At 40.5% G+C, this 13,081-nt stretch overlaps 1 protein-coding gene across 3 annotated transcripts in view; it reads left to right on the top strand.

The window, feature by feature from the left end:
* The first annotated feature begins 809 nt into the window (after positions 1 to 809).
* NOX4 (NADPH oxidase 4) overlaps positions 810 to 13,081 on the top strand; it is a 110,892-nt gene continuing 98,620 nt past the window's right edge. Inside the window, exons 1-5 of one of the 3 annotated variants that reach the window (XM_038129438.1) lie at positions 810 to 836; positions 1,992 to 2,087; positions 11,198 to 11,308; positions 12,219 to 12,303; positions 12,955 to 13,052. In XM_038129438.1, the coding sequence (XP_037985366.1) occupies positions 2,079 to 2,087; positions 11,198 to 11,308; positions 12,219 to 12,303; positions 12,955 to 13,052 (303 nt within the window). In that variant the 5' untranslated portion in view covers positions 810 to 836; positions 1,992 to 2,078. Of the gene's footprint in view, positions 837 to 908; positions 1,241 to 1,991; positions 2,088 to 11,197; positions 11,309 to 12,218; positions 12,304 to 12,954; positions 13,053 to 13,081 lie in introns of those variants that run through there. The other 2 variants (XM_038129421.1, XM_038129432.1) reach the window with 2 other exon arrangements.

Below are 13,081 nucleotides of genomic sequence, written 5' to 3'. Positions count from 1 at the left end.
TGCCCTCCACCTTGATACAAAATGCAGAAAGATGGCACTTTGCCCCCTTCCATTTCTTCTCTGGACCCTTGGCGTGTGGCTCAAAAGGAACTCAAAAAATGGCAACTTTCTAGATCATAAGAGAAAGACAGCCAGCTCAAACTGGACTGGATGAGAGTACTCAGCACTGGTCCTTGGACTTGGCATCTCCCAGAAAACCAGTCTTGCTCTGCTGTCAGCTGCCACTGCTGCTGCTATCTCAAGGAGCAGCATGTGCACCACAATGTCTGGTGGAACTGTTCCGCTGACTCTCAAGGCTGTCTTGTTTGAAAGCTGCTAGCAACAAGCATTTTTTTTCAAAAGCTTTTTCTTAATATGAAAATCAGTATCTGCTTTCCCTCAAACCCCACCCTCCCCAAACCCAGACTAAACACGAAGGCCACCAGTAAAAGCAGACTGCCGGCAAAGCACAGCTACCCAGACTGGACACTGGATGTGGAATTGCCCATAGCCCCTTTTTCTTGGTTGCTGTTCGACTGCACACCCACCGTGCTGGCACACAGGAAGCGGCCTCTTCCAGTGTCCTCCAGGGACACCTGATGGAGCAGGTTCAGACTTCAAATCAATAACAGAGTCTGTCCCTTCCCGGTTTTCGAGGGCCTCACGTGCTGCCCGAACAGTAGTTTCTTGGACAGCCTCTTTGTTTCACCCGAACTGCAGAGCAGTCGCATGCACGGCTGCTCCCCCGCTCCCTCCTGCTTTCTGTATCACATTTCAGCCCGGGCGGGGATGGGGGGGGTCGGGCAAGTGGGATCCCCACGGACGGGATTCTCTGCGGGGAAACGCTCTTCCCAAAGGTGGGGGACGCGAGCAAGCGGCCGCACGGCACCGCAGCGCGGCGGAGCAGGGCAGGGCAGGGCAGGGTAGGGCAGGGCAGGCTGCCCTCCGGAGAGCCCCGCTCCGTCCCGGGAGGCCGCGCTGCGGGTCCCGGGGCGCTGGGCCGCGGACAACGGGGCAGCGCCGGCGGGACGGAGCCGGGGGCTGGCCGGCGGCGCGGCGGGGCCGGAGCGCTACGCCCCGGCGGCCGGAAGACAGGGCGGGGGGTGAGGGGTGGGGAGAGGGGAGGGCGGCTCGGCCCGGCTGAAAAGGAGGGCTCGCCCGGCGCCCCCCCACCCTCCGTCCTGCCCCGCGGGCGTCCCGCACCATGGCGCTGTCCTGGCGGAGCTGGCTGGCCAACGAGGGGAGCAAGCACCTCTTCCTGGTAGGGGCGGCCCCGGGGGGGTCCCCTCGGCGGGGCTGGCCCGCGGAGGAGGCTCAGGAGGGGCCGTGGGTGCTGGCAGGCGGCGGGGCCGCCCCGGGGGCAGCCCCGCGGGTCGGGGAGCTGTGGCACCTTGTGCCGTGGTGCGGGGCAGGGGTCCCAGGGTGCCCGCCGTGCGGGGCAGCACGCCGTGCGGGTGCCGCGGCTCGGACGGGTGGGCGGGATGTGCTCGCTGCGCGTCCCGGTGCGCGGCTGGCAGGGATGGATGCACGCGGGTGCCATGGCCCGGGACAGTGCCCACCTCCGTGCCCTGCCCCGCTGGCACACGCTGTGCGTGTGCTTGCTCTTTGTTAGGCTCTGTTTGGGAAAGTTTGGGGGAGAAGATGCAGCTTCTTGGAGGTCAAGTTCTTTACCTTCCTTTGTCTCTTTGTTGTTGTTTTTTATTCTTTGAGTCTCTTAAATGCAACGTCCAGCTAAAGATTTGGGATAGTCTCTTGCATGGGAGCGCTTTACCAGTTCTCATTTGTTGTAAGACGTAAAAAGTTTCGTGAAGTTCAATGAAAGTGAAAATTTCCTACATAGGGGCATTTCCTTTTAATACTTTAAAGCATACTATGTGCATGAAGTTTGCTTTTCCATTCCATTTACGTATGTTTATGAAACTTTAACCTATGAGTTTTATGAATGAAATGAACACTGAAAAGTTTGCACATGTAACTTTCACTTACAATCTCTTGTTTCTGTTTCATTTCAGTTTTTCTGGCTCTCCCTCAATGTATGGCTCTTCGGGAAAACCTTCCTGCTTTATAATCAAGGGCTACAGTATTATTATTTGCATCAGATGTTAGGGGTGAGTGACCTGGACATTACTTTTTGCCCTGGAAATTGGGATGCTCAAGGATGGGATAAGGGGCAGAATGCATTTGCTAATCAAAGATGACACAAACTACCTGTTAACTTTCCAAAGTGGGGAAAGATCAGGTAAGAATTTACTGAGATACTTCTGACAGTCGTTTAGGAGTAGAAAGTGAACACTGTTGAGAAGAAAAAGAGCCAGTCAAGTGTGGGACAGCTATTCTTTTCCCTCTTCTCTACCCTCCCGGTGTTCCCACCAGCAGACAAGCTCACAGGAACACAGACATGCTCAACAAATGACTGGAGCTCCGCTTTTCGTCATCAGCACATTTAGCAAACTATGGACTCTTGTTGGCAAATTCTTTCCAATCCAGTTATTGTAATATACATGCTGGCTGAGAGACTTCTTTTAATAAGTCTTAGTTCTTTTCAGTCTTTGTCATTCTCATGGGTCCTCTGTTCTGTGTAAATTCACTGTAATGCATGCAACTTTAGTTTTGTTTTCTAATAAGTACTTTGATTCTGGGTGGTTTAATGAAGATTCAGATGTTTTGGTTTAGCAAGGGCAACACCCACCACCAGCAGATGAATCCAAACAAATACTCTGGAGATGTGAGATACCAGCCTGCCTTGGGAAATTACCCAGTGTAGTAATTAAAAAAAAAACAAAAACAAACTTATGTCTAAAAAGGCATAAAGTAAGGGTTAACATCTTTCTGGAAAATGCCCACGGGTTTCTCAGAATTTGACAATCTGGGAAAAATGTCTGAATAACATGATGCTTTGTAAAACTATGTCATACTCAGGAATGAATTTCAATAGAAAGTTGACATGGGATTAAACATAGATGATGCACATCCTAATCTGCTGTACAGCCTCTGGGGTTTATTTCTGGTAAATCCAGGATATATAGTTTCATGTGGTTGATATTGTCATAACTAGCCAGTAACATAAAGTTTTGTGATCTTGCTTGGAAATAAGTTGAGTTGATACAATTTTCTCTTTTTTTTTTTTTTTTTTTCCTTCTTATGGTTGATTCAGATGTGTTCAAGAATGAATCTTAGCAAAGATAGTGCAAAAAAAAAAGGGAATGATGATAATTAAATCCTTCATGGCGGTGACCTTCTTGACAGAAAAAGCACAAAAACATGTTTAATTTTACCTTGATTTCGAGTGGCTTTGCAGCCCAGTGTATCCATTTGAAAACTGCGTTTGTTCCTGGAGGAGCAAATGGTTTGTTTGTAAAGCAAATGTTCTTGGCTAACATGTTGGACCAGATTTTCAGCTGGTATCAATCAGCAAGTTTCTCTCAATTCAGATTACTCGTATGCCTCATACCAGCTCATCATCTGGTTGGGAATTTTTTTTGGTTTTCTTATACTTCAAAATGGAAGACGCTTGCATAGTGACTTAATGTGTGTTCAGAACCTGTGAAGTGACTCAGGCAACAGATTCCTTGTCTTGGTCAGGAGATGAGGACTAGGAGGTCATGCTTTTAAGTTTGTGTAATTGTGTCTGCCATGTGGGAAAAAGTACCACAGACTTTAGGGACTTCTAAAATAAGGTTAAAAGTGAAGAGCTAAGCCTAAAAGATACTTTTGGTCAAAGTTTTAAAACTAATTTTAACATTTTCAAAATAATAAAGACTGTAAAATGTACTTGCAATTCACTTTTTACAGCTCATTTAAATATCTTCAGTAGATCCCAAAGTTAGGGTTTGGACACTAAGATTCATATTGGACTCAATGATCTTTAAGGTCTCTTCCAGCCTAGTCATTCTGTGAATTAAGCTTTCTCCCTTCTCTTCATTATATCTGGGTATGCGTATTAATCATAGAGACTGTTTTGCAAGGGTTGGGAAAACTGAACCCAATTTGGTTTCTTCAGGAGATGGCATAAGCAATACTACACCTGCACAGGGATTTTTGCCCCTCTTCTTTTTTCTCTATTGGTTTGTATAGCCACTGTCCCATGGCTCATATGTATAACCAGTCTCCTCTCTTTTCTATGCATATGTGAGTAGTTTGCAGAGCCTCTGTGCCATTTCTTGGTGTCTGAAGATTTTGAGATACAAATTAAATTCCTTGTTTATAATTCAACAGTTGATATTTTTTGCGTGAACAGATTGAACTCTTTAATGGATACTTCCATGACAACTGGTTCCTTTTTCCAGAGAGCTAACAAAGTTGCCGAAAAGGAGTGGCACTTTTTTGAATTAAAAAAAGTTTCTAATTTTTTCAGTGAGATCTCCTAAGGAGTTGGCTTTTTTTCTTAGTGTGCTACAATAGGCTATAATTGCCTTAAGAACTTCTACTCTTGCAGCATGGAAAGGTTTACCTCAGGTAATTTTATTGTTTGCCAAATAACAGAATGGGAAACAAGAAGAGTTGCTGGAGGAAATCAGAGTGTGATATGAAATGAGATCTTGGACTGAATATTCTGAGTGTATTCAACTGTGCCATGTTTTTATGCCACCTTTCTGATGTGCAGAAAGAGAAAGAATGGTGTTGGTCTTTTGTTCAGTGGTCACTGAAGTGATTTACTTCCCTTCAGCTGTCTACAGAAGAACGAGGCTCAGATTTATTCTTTTCTGATTGCATTCTCTGTGATGTTGAACAAGATACTTTAGGACAAGATTTAAAATTTGTTTAGGCACCTAACTCTCACTCAGTCTTTCAATAACAATCTTCGTTATCCTTAATTCTACACCTGTCAAAAGGCACTAAGAGCATGATGGTGTCCTGGAAGTGCCAAGAGAACAGATAAGTAGAAGGCAGTAACGTGGTAGGAGGAGGTTGATCAATCTTTCTGTATCAGGAAACTTGTGTTATTTTGTGTCAAACATCTCTGCCTTGCTCAGTTTGACTTACGTTGATGAGAACCATGAACTCTTCACTGCGTAATCTCTATCCCTGGGAGTTTTCAAAACCTAATTGGGCAAAAAACCCCGAGCAAACTTAATCTTGAGTTTGGTGTTGAACATGCTTAGAACAGGGGGTTTGAGCAGAGACATCCTGACGTCCCTTCCAACCAGAATAATTCTGTAGCTACATAATGCAGTGAAAGTTCACCAGAACCTAGTGGATGTAAATCTGTTTCCAGTACTTTTGCTTTGATGAACCATCCCTTTGGATACTGAATTGCTTGTAACACTGCATGTCATAGTCTTACAGTATGAATGCATTCATTCACACTGGTTTGAAAACACCAGTTTTCAGATAAATTTCACATAAAGAACCTCATTTTTTAATGATTTCATAGTTGTTAACTTGTGGCCTTACATTGCTTAAGGAAGAGAAGCCTGTGAACAAATCCCCAACAGACATGAATTTCTTTTATAAAAGAGTTTGGCAAAGAGGAAGGGGATATTCTCATCTTTGTGTTCATGATAGGTGCTATAATGTGTAGTAGGCATGAGTTACAGAAGGGGAGAGTCTTAAATTACTTGACTCTAAAATCTTTGTTGTTGGAGATTTTGGTCTGCTCAGTCAGTGAAATTGTCCAGACTGATTTCTTCACAGACTTCAGGATTTCTCTCTTCAGTCTAGCTTGGCTGTATTTTTGTCAAACAAGTTTGATTGTGCCTAGTCAAAAAAATCAGCCATAAATTTGGTACTGGCCTTATAGAACTCAAGTCTTGGTTTAACAGCATTGAATGAAATGCTTGTTTCCTGTTGCTTAAGTTCCCTGTGAGCAGAAAGAGCTTTGAGCTCATTTTGTCATGACATGAAGGGGCTTTCTTTCCCCATTCCCTGTCTTGTCCCTGCTCAAATAGCTGTAATGTAGTCAAATGTTAATGCTAGAGATAAGCTTCTGGGTTTCAGACCAAAGTGAAGAAAATGCATTGTCAGAAGGGTCTCTTTGGGAAAAGACTGAATAACTGAAAATGGGGCTGGAAATAAAAAGTGCTGCCTTGCTTTTTTATCTGTACAGTTGCTGCCTTTTTATTGTTCAGTATTGTGCATAGCGTTTGTCACCTTTATTCACTTCTTGGACTATGTTCCAGTAACTTTTATGTGTCTCCTTGCTAATTTATCCTAACGGCAGAGATTTCACTAATTGAGACCAAATTCCACTTTCATTGGTCATTATGCAACCACAGTGGAACCTGCTTACACATCTTAGCATTGGGGGGAGCTGTATATCTTGATCCTTTGCTTGGAGATTATCAGAGAAGTTGGAAGCTATTACTGCACTCAAGATTAAGTTAGTTGTTTCCTTCAGTTTGAATGCCTGATTTAAGCAGAAGAAGGAGTACATCCTACACAAAGGCACTGTGTATAAAATGGGAACATGACCTAAACTTGTAGACAATAAGAGATGGAAAACCTTCAAAGCATGCCTGAGTTACAAGTGAATAGGGAGAATATTGATTCACAGCAGTGCAGGGAAGATGCCCCCTACATATTGAAAAATATTGCACCACTTAAAATAATTTTTTAAGGGTTGCAGTACATGAGATCGGGATTTACAGAGTCCTTCTTTGAAACCTTCCTTCTTCAGGAACAAAACAAAGTCAAACTTTCATAGAAGGTTTCACACGTTCTGGTAGGTTTTCCCTATCCTCACTTTTCCCTCTTTTCAGCTGCTTTGTATTTTTATTGCTAGATCTCGAGCCAGATTTGACAGGCCTAAGGGGAATAATTTCTGTGCATACAGTTAGTACTGTCCTTCATCTTAGGTTATCAGTGCTCTGTTACTCAAGAGAAGGTGTACTCTATGAAGAAAAGGAAGCTGGGTCAAAAGGAGGCATGTTGTGCAGCACAGTTTGTTCCACCTAGGAAAATAACCAACTTTAGCTGCTCTAGTACTGATCTGGGGACGTGGTTTGTCGCCTGTGTCTACAGAGCAGCATGTGGCTTGTGAGTCTTGCCCTTACCTTTCAAGATGTCCTGAACCAAAGAAGATTTGAAAAAATTTAAAGAGGTTTTAAGAGACAGCATCAAGTGTGGTGTCTCGATTGCACCATGATCTGTTTAGTATTGTTGCTGGCAGGTGGTGAAGTCTTGAGAAACAGAATCGCATCACTCTCAGATGTTGAAGGGTTTGCAATATTCTAACTTTTTTTTTATATACAAGATTGACTTAAAAGGTGAGATAGGACAGTATTTGTTGAAATCTTCATTTTGCAACCATGTATAAAATATCAGATTTCTGTGCTTAGCAGTTGCAGGTAACATCTCTGTATTTATAAATTATGAACTTTGGGGAGTTCTGGGGTACACAGTAAGGTTCTAGTACTGAAATCATTTGCCTAACAGATAAGGCTCATTTTCCTAACAGAGAAAGCTCATTTTCTCATTTTCAGTCTTGCTGGCAGCAAGATACAATGAGAATTGACTCTTCATTTCTCTGTCCTACTTTGTATGTTGTATGAGCACAGCTAGGAGTCCATCTGGATTTCTGTGGACTGTACATCAGACAGGGATAACTGGAGAATTTACATTCTGGAGCTCTTTTATGCTGCTTTGGAGAAGGTGGCAATTCCTTTATACTTGTCTGGAGGAAAAATTTAACCTAGTTTTTAGGATTTGAATTTGTAGATGGTCCAGTTCCTTACTATTTTTGCCACAGATTTAGTCTGTAAATTGGAGTAATCCTTTAGTCTTTTTATGATTCTTTGCCCTTCCATGAAATCAGATACCAGTATATGTTGTACCAGAGAATTTGTGTGGGTTTTTTTTTAATTTTTGATCCTGCAGAAATTTCACGTGCCAGTTACATGCAATAACATATTTTTTTTAAGACAGTAAAAACTTCAGGAAGAAAATAGGATTATATTTTTCTAATTTCTTAACTACTTAATAAGGGTATATATTCTCTTCTTGATGCAGTGAGTTGCCTTGGAGCAAAAATCATCCTTTATTCTACTATTGTTTAAAAATCCAACAATGTACTGTGTTAATTTGTTACTATGCCTCCCAGGCAATGCAAAGGAAGTTAAGAAAGAGATCTCTTGGAAACCATTTGGAAAGAATTAGTTTCATGGTAATATTTTTAGCTTTTGGCTATATATCAAGAGCAAACTTAAACTCTTTTTCTTCTTGCCTGAATTTTGATTTGAAGAATTTCTGAATGTATTTCCCATTGTTTGTAAATCAGTCATGGGCTTGTTGCAGGAAATATTGCTGAACTTTATTTCTTCAGAATAAAACCTTACATGAACCATTGGTAACAATATTTTAATATTTGAATCATACTTCCTTGAAAATGCAGTAAGTTGCTTGCTGGTCTCTCTTCTCTTTTTTTTTCTTTTTTTTTTTTTCCTTGTAGGTACAGATGTTGATAGCATTGAATTATAATGAATGTAAGGACATTCTTCCATAGTAATTGCATTATGAATGAATATTTGCTATTTATTAAATAGTGGAGAAAAGTAAAGGAAGGTTAGTAGGGTCACCTTTTCTGCACGTCATTTGTGATTCATACTTGTTAAATTGTTTGGCATTTTACTTATAATCACAGACTATGCTGATCTGGAAGGGACCCATCAGTCCAACTCCCTGCCCTGAGCAGGATATCCCAAGAATCACACTGTGTGCCTGAGAGTGTTGTCCAAATACTTCTTGAACTCCAACAGGAGTTATTTCATTTATTTAGCACTATTTAGTGTAGAATTGATTCTCTTCTAGACCAAACTATTGTTTTGTTGAAGCTTTGTAAGAAAAATTGTTTTGCTTGGTAAAGGAAGTCTTGGATAACTGATGTCATGCCTAGTTTATATTTAAACTCGAAGACAACATAAATTCTTGAGAAAGTAGTGATGTATCATATAGGTCATAAAACAAATGATTAAAATTTTCAAATTGCTCATTAATGGTATTGCAACTTTTTCAGATTTTGGGTATTAATCAACAGCTACAAAAATGATTCAGTTTGCTTCTGGAGTTTGCATTACATTATTTCTGACATAATTCTTGAGTTTTTCAAGTCATGCCCATTTAATCACTGCAATACTGTAGTACATCAGTAAGCCCCAATAAAAATTCTTATATGTTTTAATGACCATGTTTCTGAAGTTATTGCTTCAATGAGGTGTATAGCTCATTTTTAGCTTCTCTTTAGAGAATTTAATGAAAATAGAGACAGTGTTGTATATGCAAACAGTGCACTATAGAGACTTTTTTTTTTTTCATAAAGTCCAGTCTGTTCAAGGGTTATTTCCAGTTGGGAGAGTCCAGAGTGGGGAGGAGAGGATGGCCTAAGGGCTGAAGAACATGGCTTATGAGGAAGGAGTAGCAAGAAAAATTTCTCATTGTGCAAGTCATCAGAGTGTGAAGCAACAAGATGAAATTGAAGCAAAGGAGGTTTTATGTAAGGAAAAAGAGGACTAACAGTACATTGGAAGAAATAGTGGAGGACATCTGGAGAGTGGGAAAGAACTAAGTGACATGGCTCATTTTAGTCTCATTTTCTATCATTCAGTAGGTTGGAGATGATCTGTTCCTGGGATTTTTTTGCTGGAGATACCACATTTACATGGTAGAGAACAAGGTAGAGCACATTTTGTGGGGTAATTGCTCCTACTTCTCATGGGCAGCTTTTGAGAGAGAGTGCCCTTGTGACTGCTCTGTTCTGTGGAAGCTGGTACGGTCTGGTGAGGAGGCTCCTAGCACTCAGATCTAACTAAATAATGTAAAGTAGCTGGAAGAGAAAAAATTATTTAGGTGCAGAGCTTGATACTTCAGGTAAATTGAACATCTTTACCCTCTGCCTCCTGGTGCTGTGCCCAGGTGTGCTGCAGAGCAGGTACGTGGATGTTGCTCACTGGGAAAGCAGGAAGATGTAATGATTTATGGTACTGGTATTTAGAAACCTTTCATGCTGTTGTGCTTGAGATTTTGCAAGATACTCTGAAATGCAGTAATTCTGTTTGTTTTTACTAGCTTATATATTCATCCATTTCTGTGACACAAACATAAGTCTGTAAATTTTGTTTTTTCTTGATAACAAAGATAAGAATATAATACATGTATATATTCTTATATATATACAGATTGCACAGATTAATTTTTTTTTGTTGGAGAAAGTAAAACATGCTCTTTTTTAATGTAGAGTTTAATTTGGAAAAGGTAATAAACCTTAAGTATTTATTAAATAATTAGTATCTGTTCAACTCATTCACATTCTCCTGCAGCATTTGAGTTATCTTTAATATTATAATATTTTTTTACTAATTTATTCAGGAGTTGAAATGCTTGGGATTTTGAGAACAGTATAAGAAATATCCTTCCGTAAATCTGTTGACAGTCTAGAAACATCTTTTATATAAGCGAGTAAAATGGTAATTCAACCTAATAACTAGGAGAACAATGGCATTTTGCTAAATTTTTAAAATCGTAAATTAATGAGATAATATAGTAAGATTAAAAATACAGGTTTATGACATGAATGTGTGCTTTGTTCATTCATTTGACAAGTGTTTTTGTTCTAATTATGTAAGTTCCAAATATATCAGTGAAAGCATTAGTGAAATTAGATTTCATTACAGTTCCCAGCTATTGAGTAGTTAAACTGAAGAAAATCTACTTTCCTTATGTCCGAATATGGCATTGCATAATGTGAATGGATGAGGAGTTCCGTGGCAATTTTGTAACAGTCTTTGAAACATTATGTCCATTTTAGTTTGACTGAATCAACATTTTTTTTACATCTTTTTGTGGCTTAACAGAAAATCATTACACTCAAGTGGCTGTCTAGTGTCATCATAGTATTTATCGCTCTTTTTTGTTTAGATATGTCTGTTGAAGCTTTCAGGTCATTCCTCAATGGGCACATACTGTTGGCTCAGATGTCTTGTTCCATGTGATTTTGAGCACTGATGAGGATATTGTATCTTCCAGTAGAAAATTGTAATTTACTGTTGACAAAATTAATTTTTAATAACTTCTTAATGCAAAGATGAGAGCTGTTTCTTTCCCTGTGAGGACAGGATAGCATGCTGTGTGTGCTGTGGTTTCTCCAGCACATCATGTAACTCCACTACTCTGATGAGTCAGAGAGCATGGGAACCATTTGGTTTCACAGCAGAGTAAAAGAGAAACAAGACTGATGCACGTACCATTCCTTTCTCCCCATAATCTAACTCTTGCAATGTTTGTTCAGCTAGGATTGTGTATTAGCAGAGCTTCGGCGTCTGTCCTCAATCTCAACTGCTGCCTGGTCCTGCTCCCGATGTGCCGTGTTCTCTTGGCCTTCCTGCGGGGGTCCCACAAGGTGAGTGCTGTCCTCGGAATACAGCACTTAAGAAGAGGGCCCTGGTCTCTGTTTGGTATAAAAACAACAGAAAAAGAATCTGTTACATCCCTGTTTGTTCTACACTATGTGCTTGCATGGTGCAAGTATCAGACATTTTGCCTAGATTCATGACTCCTTTGAAGACAGGCTTTGTCTGGTTTGATTTGACCTGTTGAGAGGGTGGTTTCTTCAGTGCATTTTTGAAGGATGGGGAGTTGCTGTGGAGCTGTAAGCAGACGAATTCTCCTCTGTCTTTCCAAACTCTTATATTAGAGATAGATGTATCCTCTCAAATGCTTCCTGATAGAATTCAACAGAGTAAACCCAACTTTGTCTCTGGATGACCACAAATGTCCTATTGGAGGTGATAGAATGTTCTATAAAAATACCCAACTTGATACATTTGTTATCGTGCAAGAAACAATGTTTAGCTTCTTTGTGATTCGCCAGTTGCTTTTACAGAAATACAAATAATGCTTTTGAGGAACATTTGTGTTTGCTAGATGGTTGCAAATTGGACCTGCGACTTCTGTTAATCCCGTGACAATACCTATAAGATTTGATGCCTGTAGATGCATGTATGAATGCAAATACACCATTCCTTTTGGTCTTGCTTATAAAAGAGTCAGTGATGCCTTCACAAGTAATGCTGGAATTCCTAAATAATAAGGCCAGGAGGTACATTATGTACTCTTGATATCTGTGTAATTTCTTCATTAAGTCCTCAAAATTGTCTCCTTAGCATAATCCAGTAGTTTTGAAATTTAGGTACTAAGCTTGCAAAGGTGTTAAACCTATCTGAAGTTGCTATTATATCACCACAGTTGCTGTTAGTATTTTTTTCTTTGCTTTGGTTTGGAAGGGATTACTTGTGTTCTTCTCTTACTAGGTTGCCAGCAAGAAAACCAGAAGGCTGCTAGATAAAAGCAAAACTTTCCATGTGACATGTGGTGTTACGATATGCATCTTTTCAGGTGAGATCTTACTGTGCTGAGCAGCAGCATGTTTTGGAAGCACATTGATGCAGCACTTTGTGGTTTTTCTGCTGCAGTACATTTGGGGGTAGTCTTGCTCTGTGCTTGCTCGTTTTAAATTGTAAATGCTTTCTCGAATGTGTGTGGGTTTTGGTTCATTTTTTGCTTTAAACACATGGGCATATATTCTAATGTCAAGCCTTTCCTTAAAATGCCAGTTTCTTAGAAGACGGGTATGTGAGACCAGGTCAAAAATCTGCCATTACAAGTGAACCCTCATTGTGCCTAAGAAATTTGAGTGAAAAACAAGGGTACTACAGGCTTACCTGCAGAGGAGAGAGCAGTGGGGACAGCTACCCAGGTTGGTGAAGAGGAAATATTCTTGGCTGGACACCTTTGAATGTTGTGTCTCAGCTGAAGCATTGCAGTACAGTAATCATCGCTGTAGTGTTAAAAAAAAATCCTAAAATACATACAGACTTCTGTCATTAATATTTATAAGCTGATTTACTCTTGAAGAATAATTAAGAATTCCTTAGTCCCTGGTGGATTTCATGCAGGTGATGTGATTATATCTTGGCATCTGGGTGGCCACAGGGAACATCCAGCACTTGTTTACAGATTTACTCAGTTTTTTGGTTTTTTTTTTAGTCTTACATGTTGCTGCTCATCTGGTGAATGCTCTTAACTTCTCTGAGAACTACAATGAAGAATTTGTGACCCTAAATGCAGCAAACTATCGTGGTGAGGTGAGCCAGCTTTCATTTCATATTTTGGT

Source organism: Motacilla alba, chromosome 1, assembly GCF_015832195.1.
Source record: "Motacilla alba alba isolate MOTALB_02 chromosome 1, Motacilla_alba_V1.0_pri, whole genome shotgun sequence".
NCBI classification, from domain to species: domain Eukaryota; kingdom Metazoa; phylum Chordata; class Aves; order Passeriformes; family Motacillidae; genus Motacilla; species Motacilla alba.
The sequence above is the reverse complement of the archived record's forward strand: the minus strand, read 5'-3'. Positions and strand labels throughout refer to the sequence as shown.